This window comes from Protopterus annectens, chromosome 3.part0 (genome assembly GCF_019279795.1).
Source record: "Protopterus annectens isolate FY-2018-M chromosome 3.part0, PAN1.0, whole genome shotgun sequence".
Classification (NCBI taxonomy): Eukaryota; Metazoa; Chordata; order Ceratodontiformes; family Protopteridae; genus Protopterus; species Protopterus annectens.
In genome coordinates, this window is record NC_056731.1 from 235164345 (window position 1) to 235171234 (window position 6890).

A 6890-nucleotide genomic window follows, 5' to 3' on the forward strand; every position below is an offset into this window, starting at 1 on the left:
CTTTCCTTTACCAGGGTAAATTTCTGGTCTTCCAAGTCTTTGTTTATTATTGGTTTTGATGCAGTCACTCTAGATTTAGTAATTCGCGTAAGTGGGTTTTACTTCTTCTGAAGTAGACCCCCCCACACACACACACACACACACAGATATATATATATATATATATATATATATATATATATATATATATATATATATATATATATATATATATATGGATATATGCACACTTATTTACATAGATATAGATATATATATATATATATAGAGAGAGAGAGGGACAGCACATGTCTTGCACTATAGACACTTTCACTTAGAGCTATAGCACTGAATCTCATTTATTCAAATGTACTAAGTAAGCTACGTGCAGTCCCTGAGTATGTAAGTTTTCCCTTACCCTTTAGGGTAAGTGACTCTGGAGTTGGCATATTTAGACTTGCAAGACTATGGTGGGTGCAGTGGGATTACTTCCTGTTAAAAGTTTTACATTTTTGTTAATTTAAATCAATAATTGTACATTATTCACCTTTTTAATTATACAAATGCCAATGCATGTATATATATATATATATATATATATATATATATATATATATATATATATATATGTATGTGTGTGTGTGTTTGTTTACTCCTTGTTCTGCTTTACAAATAATATTCCTATAATATTGGTAAAATGTACTATCTTTGTACCAAACCCATTGCTAATTCTGCACATCACACATTCAAATAAAACAAAAGCCACTAAATTCATACACTTGTACTATAGTACTCTCCTGTTTAGGGTATCAAGTGGCCTTAACTTTTTGTGTAAAATATGCCTCTGCCTTACCTGCTATGTGCTAATATTGCACTGCGAGTATGTACATACACTGGGAAATTAAGCTAAATGTTCTACTGATGTGAGTGAATTCTATGTGATGTATGTACAATGCTCTGTAGCTGAAAATGAATATGAGTACCATATACTGTGTGTAACATAGTCACTTGTTAAGTTATAAAATAAGTGTTCTAATACATTTTTACTGTTAGCACATTCAAGTGTATGTAATGTGGAGTTTTTCTCCCCTGTTGCTGCACTTAGCATGAAAAAATCATAGCTTAAAACTAATGCAGGTAGTGAGGTATTGTTGGTTCAGTCTTTCATCATGCCATGTCAGGATTTTTCAGCTTCAAAACAGATATCAGTAGGTGGCGCTGATCAACAAAATTAAATGCAAAAATGACACCCTTTTTGTATGAAACACTACTAAAGCTGAAACTGGTATATGACAAGGGAATTACTCCTACCAATATGGGTGGTTGTTCACATTTGCTACAGAAAGTGTGACTATACATTTAGAGAGGTGTTTAATTCACATGTCATAGTGAACACTGAAATTCATTACTCTGTGACGATAGCTGTTGTGACTGGACTTGGCCAAAGTTAAAGAACATGGTTAGTTACTGAGAACAGTGATATGTACAGTATTAATCCATATTGGTTTGTATCAATAGTGCCTTGTGTTATTATGTATCTGAGTAACTATATAAAACCTCTTCTAATATTTTAGTTAGTGTGGAAGATAAGGTGATTAGATTATAGCAATCTACTGATTTAGAGTATATCCTTTTTGGAAAAGTGCACTACTGTGGCCCAAATATTAGGATAGTTCATGTTGTGTTGTGATTTATACATTTATTAGATGCATGACAGGTTTGCTGATGAAGTTTAAAAAATATTGAAACTGTCACTTTATTCATACAGACTACTCAAAGGTGGTCTCTGCCTTGCATATATGGCAATCTTCGACCCTGCTTTATTGGAAATGCTGTATATCCGCAAGTCAAATGCTACACGGGTTACTCGCTCTAAAGGCTTTATCCTGGTATGTGACATTAATAGAACATGTTGGAAGGACAGATTTGTCTCTTAGAGGGTACCACACATTTGGAACAGACTCCCCCTTCATGTCAAGCAGCACACCTCATTGGCCCTCTTCAAACGCAATCTGGACGATTGGATGGGTAACCATCAATTCACCCCAGGGGTTCCATCTGTGTCCCTCTTGGACCAGGGCAATAGGCACTGATCATAGAAATAAGGGTAATATTTGGCTAGGCTTGTAAGGGTCCTAGGGCCATTAACCTAGTAAACGCCTATGATCCGATGATCCTAGGAATACTGTATGAACACTTTATGTCTGCTACAAGATCCAAGATGTCTCATGGAGAATTGCACTTCTTAAACAATGACCTGACTTTACCGCCACACACCTCTATTGTGAGTAAGTTACTAACACACCCATTTCATACGTTCAAAACTACTTATTAAGCTATTGATCACTGAGGATATTTAGAAGCCTAGCTATGCATTCCTAAGAAGTTTTTAGTACTTATAAGTACTAGTAATATGGGACCTTGTATTTGAGGACAAACAAAGTGCACTTAAGTAGACATGGCACTGGTGGTGGGCAGATGTTACAGCTCCCTCTGATGCAGCACTATTAAAAAGCAGGTATTCTGCCACTGAGACAATACTAGTGCGTGCCTTCAGTTTGGCAAAACTCGATGCTTCCAGACTTACAAATACACACTTCAAGGATTCAAATGGTATTCACTGCATGCCCCCGCTCCATGCCAGCAGTGTAAACAGCCCACCTTTCAATGATACTCTGTGAAATCATTGCCCTCAATGCTTCCACTGGGGTATCTTCCCTGGTGGAGAAGACATTACAACCCTAGCAACTGCCCACTCATGCATCTTCATTGTGCTGATTATTATCTACCAATATTCTCTAGTATTTCAACATTAAATGGTGTCCTCTACCTCCTCTACATGGTCCATAAGCAGCTGAACCTCCCCAACACATCACATGTATCCATTGCATTAGAGATTGATGCACCCTCTCCGACCCATCACACATATATGCTGTATTAGAGATTGATGCACCCTCCCAGACCCCTCACATGTATATGTTGTATTAGAGATTGATGCACCCTCTCTGACCCATCACATGTATACTTTGTATTAGCGATTGATGCACACTCTCTGCCCCATTTCATGTATAAGTTGTATTAGAGATTGATGCACCCTGCCTACTAACTCATTCACTCTACAACAGCATCCCCATCCTTCTCCTACATAGTCTGCCACTAAAGACAACCCACCACACCCTGTCAGCCATGTTATCAGCAGTTATCCTAACATGTCTGAAATGATACAACATGACTTGTCAATAAATGGAGCATCTAATCTCCTCTCCCAAACGTGTAGTGATAAGAATCCTCAGCTGATGTCTGTTTCCATTCTATCAGTGACCAGTGCCATCCTTTTAGTCTGTGAATCCAAGTGGCTTTTTGCTACTCACAGTACTTGTCAGTGACTTGGCCCTATAAGAAAACCACCCCAGTTGCAGAGCAATGCTTGAGCTTCTCCTTAAAAATGTTAATCAATAATTAGTCCACTTCTCATACAGCAAACAACCATATGTTTTACCATCCACACAGAAGCCTTCACACCTGACTTATACATTGCCTACCCTTAGTTTGCCATATTGGACACCTAAAACATGCTGTTGCTAATTTATGAGATATTGAAAGACTGCACTCACCACAATAGTACCCTAACCGGAACATCTCTTATTACCCTTTCACAAATGGCCAGCTTGCTATATCACTGGATCATCAGCACTACAAGGCTCTCCTTCTCAATACCTATCCTGGCACTTCGAAAATCCCTATCCTTGCTATTACATGCATATAGTGAAGATAAGACTGCATTGTGTAAGTAAGTTACTGACATACCTATTTCATACCTTTAAAGCTACTTACTAAGCTACTGATCATTGAGGATATTCAAAAGCCTAGCCATACATTCCCAAGAAGTTTTCAGTACTTATATTTTAAGAACTAATAATTTAGGACCTTGCACTTTTAAGTATGAATAGCCCAGAGCAGGGCAGACATTTACATGTTACTCCTATCCATAAGGAACAAAGCTGCAAAATCAGAGGACACGACTGCAGTTTCCTATGTATTGATCCAAATTACACTTGAAGAGTGTAAGAGACATGCTTTGTTTTATGTGGAGAAGAAAACAATTCCAGAAAAGTGGTACTCTCTGTGATGCATATCTGTCCCTCCAACATGGTCTATTTATGTTGCAGAAGAGATTAAGATCTCTTGAAAAGTATTTATGCCACCACTAGACTTTCAAATGTGCATTAGGTCTGAAAGGATATGGATGGCTGATGCTCTGTAAGCAAGGCAGAGATCACACCTCAACCTGTCTGATACAGAAAAGAGGGAGGGGGCTTTGGGATGGTCAGTAAAACTTTTATGATTAAGGCCCTAGATCTTCTTGGTGAGAAAACACTAGTTTCATGACTTTCAATAAACTGTAAGTTTGCCCTGTGCATGTGTGGGTGTGTGTTTGCATGCACATGTGCATCTGTTTGTATCCTGGGTGGAGAATAACCACTAAACAATCACACTATTCTCAGAAGGCAAGTCTTGAGTAGCCAAAAAAGTAAGTAATTGATCTTTTGACTAATGCCATCTTTGGAATACATGCAGTTAGATAAGCATCATGTTTGCATTTTCTCACTAATATTACAGCATGTTGCTCAATAGAAATATTTTGCTTTCTTAAAACAGGAAATTCCTGACAGTATGAGCAATGGAATGCCACAGACTACATGCAATGGGAGAACAACATGACAGACCTTAAAAAAGCACTATCAAACCGTTATCCCAACAGTCTGGAGGAAATGAATGATCTATTACAAAGAAGAAAACGGCGAAATATATTAAATGGATGGATGTGTCAGATCTGTGGATCTGAGTATCAATGCCTTGAGAAACACTCATGTCTTTAATTCAGACTTGAACTGTGTTTTAAATATTTGCAATTTTCCTAGAAAGTAAGCCAAAGTATAAGCCACACTGGTCACACCTCGCCTCATATGGTATGATGCTTTGTATTGAGTCTGCATTGCTGCATACTGAGCAGTTTCCATTAATTACTAATGAATATTACACAAGAGGATATCTACAATAAAACTGAAATTTTACTACATGAGCCTGTTTTTGAAAAGCATGATAAATGCATTAATAAAAGCTTGTTATCAGACATAAAGCCTACAAAATGCAAGCTGGAATGTTGATTTACTTAATAGCTATGCCTTCTTTTTATAAAAGTTTGATTCACTGACGTTGAACTATGTCAAAGTACTAAGCTTTTTATCATTGTATACTTTCAATATCTCAACAGTTACACTTTTAAGTTACATTCCCATTGCTTTATGATCGATTGATTGACTGACTGATTTAGCAAATGCATGTAACACATTATTTGAAGAGTAAGACTTATGGGATAGGGTACCTTGGAACAGCACACAGAAGTGATTGAACATAAACCTGTTTTTATATAATGTAAATTATGGCACATTTGTTTCACAATATGAATGAAATGGCAACATGGAGACTTTTGTACGTGCTTAAATACGGATACTTACAGTCTTTAATAATCAGGCAAAACTGTAAGAAATACATATGTTCATTTTTAGATGGTTCCCTTATATAAAGACTGACACTGTCAGTCTGATGAGTCAGGCAACCCATGAAACAAATGTCTGCAAACAGTAGTAGATGAAGAAACAGAAGGCTCAATAAAATGAATTTAAACTGTGTCATATAGTACAGCAAGTTCACTAAAAATGTACCTTTGTTTGATGCAAATGCTACTTGAGAACAATGTGTGGCCAGTTTACTGCAAAGATACGTACAAATCTTTCTGAAGATGTGTATCTACTTAAGGCAGGTATTTACTAAAGTCAGTAGTACAACCTGAAAAAAAAAAATCTGCTGCACAGCAGTTAGCTTTTCTGAATATGCAATAGATTCACTCTGCATTTTTTTACAAATTCAGCTAAACTTCAAATATGTCTTGCTGCAGAAAAAGTGTATATATTTAAATTTGTGAATGAAATATATTTTGTAATTTCTTCATAAAATATCTCAAATAAACTGCAAAGAAATCTGTTTTTTCATTTTCTGAAAATGCTAGAAATGTTATACAGTTCAGAATGCAGCTATCTCTCATATATGTGGCCTTAGCTATTTATTTTAAATACACGTTATTTTTCATGGTAAATCTGCATAATGTCCTGTATGTCTTACTATATAGGATGGTTGCATACTTTTTATATATTTACAGGGGAAAAAATCATCAAAGGTATTTAAGCAGTAACTCGACCAATAAATATCTTATTGCCAAGTTGGCATCTACGCAAGAATAAATCTCAATATATAGTTATGGAGAGGTAATGATCTATGCAACAATCTATACCAATGCCTATTGATTTCATTGTGAATTTAAAAGTTATCGAATTGGAGGTTAGTACTGCTGGTATTGTAATTGTTAAAGGCAATTCTTTTATCTTTTGTTTGAGAGTCTGTAGTTAAAATAATTAGGAAATGATGCATTTGATTTAAACATTTTACTGTTTAATGAAGGCACTCAGCAACAATGGAAATGTTGGCAGGTTCATGTCCGTACAACATTTTTTATGCCAGAGCTGTACCTTTGTACAGTTTGGACAGACATGCAGATAATGACAATGAAGCTAATAGTGCGCAACAGATATTTACTTCAATGGCTGCCTGAGGGTGAAGAAGTAACTGGGTTACAATAATATGCCTGCATTGCAACATCAGGGCACACGTGAGAGAGGAGAGGAGGATTAGGAAAGACAAAGGTGGGCAAAGATGTGTTGTCATCAACTGGTCTCTGACTGCTGCAAAAGGGAGCTCAGAATCTGTAAAAGGAGTTATATGAAATATCTGTAAGGGCATGTGAGGGTTGCTTTTAAAACATAAAATCAAGGCAATATGGCCTAATACCCCCA

General features: G+C 36.5%; 1 protein-coding gene across 1 annotated transcript in view; it reads left to right on the plus strand.

Annotated features, from left to right (window-relative positions):
- Window positions 1–6022, plus strand: part of TMEM196 (transmembrane protein 196) — a 473179-nt gene extending 467157 nt beyond the window's left edge. Inside the window, exon 4 of the mRNA XM_044064716.1 lies at window positions 4639–6022. Within this exon, the coding sequence (XP_043920651.1) occupies window positions 4639–4701 (63 nt within the window). The 3' untranslated portion in view covers window positions 4702–6022. The remainder of the gene's footprint in view (window positions 1–4638) is intronic.
- The last annotated feature ends 868 nt before the right edge of the window (window positions 6023–6890 follow it).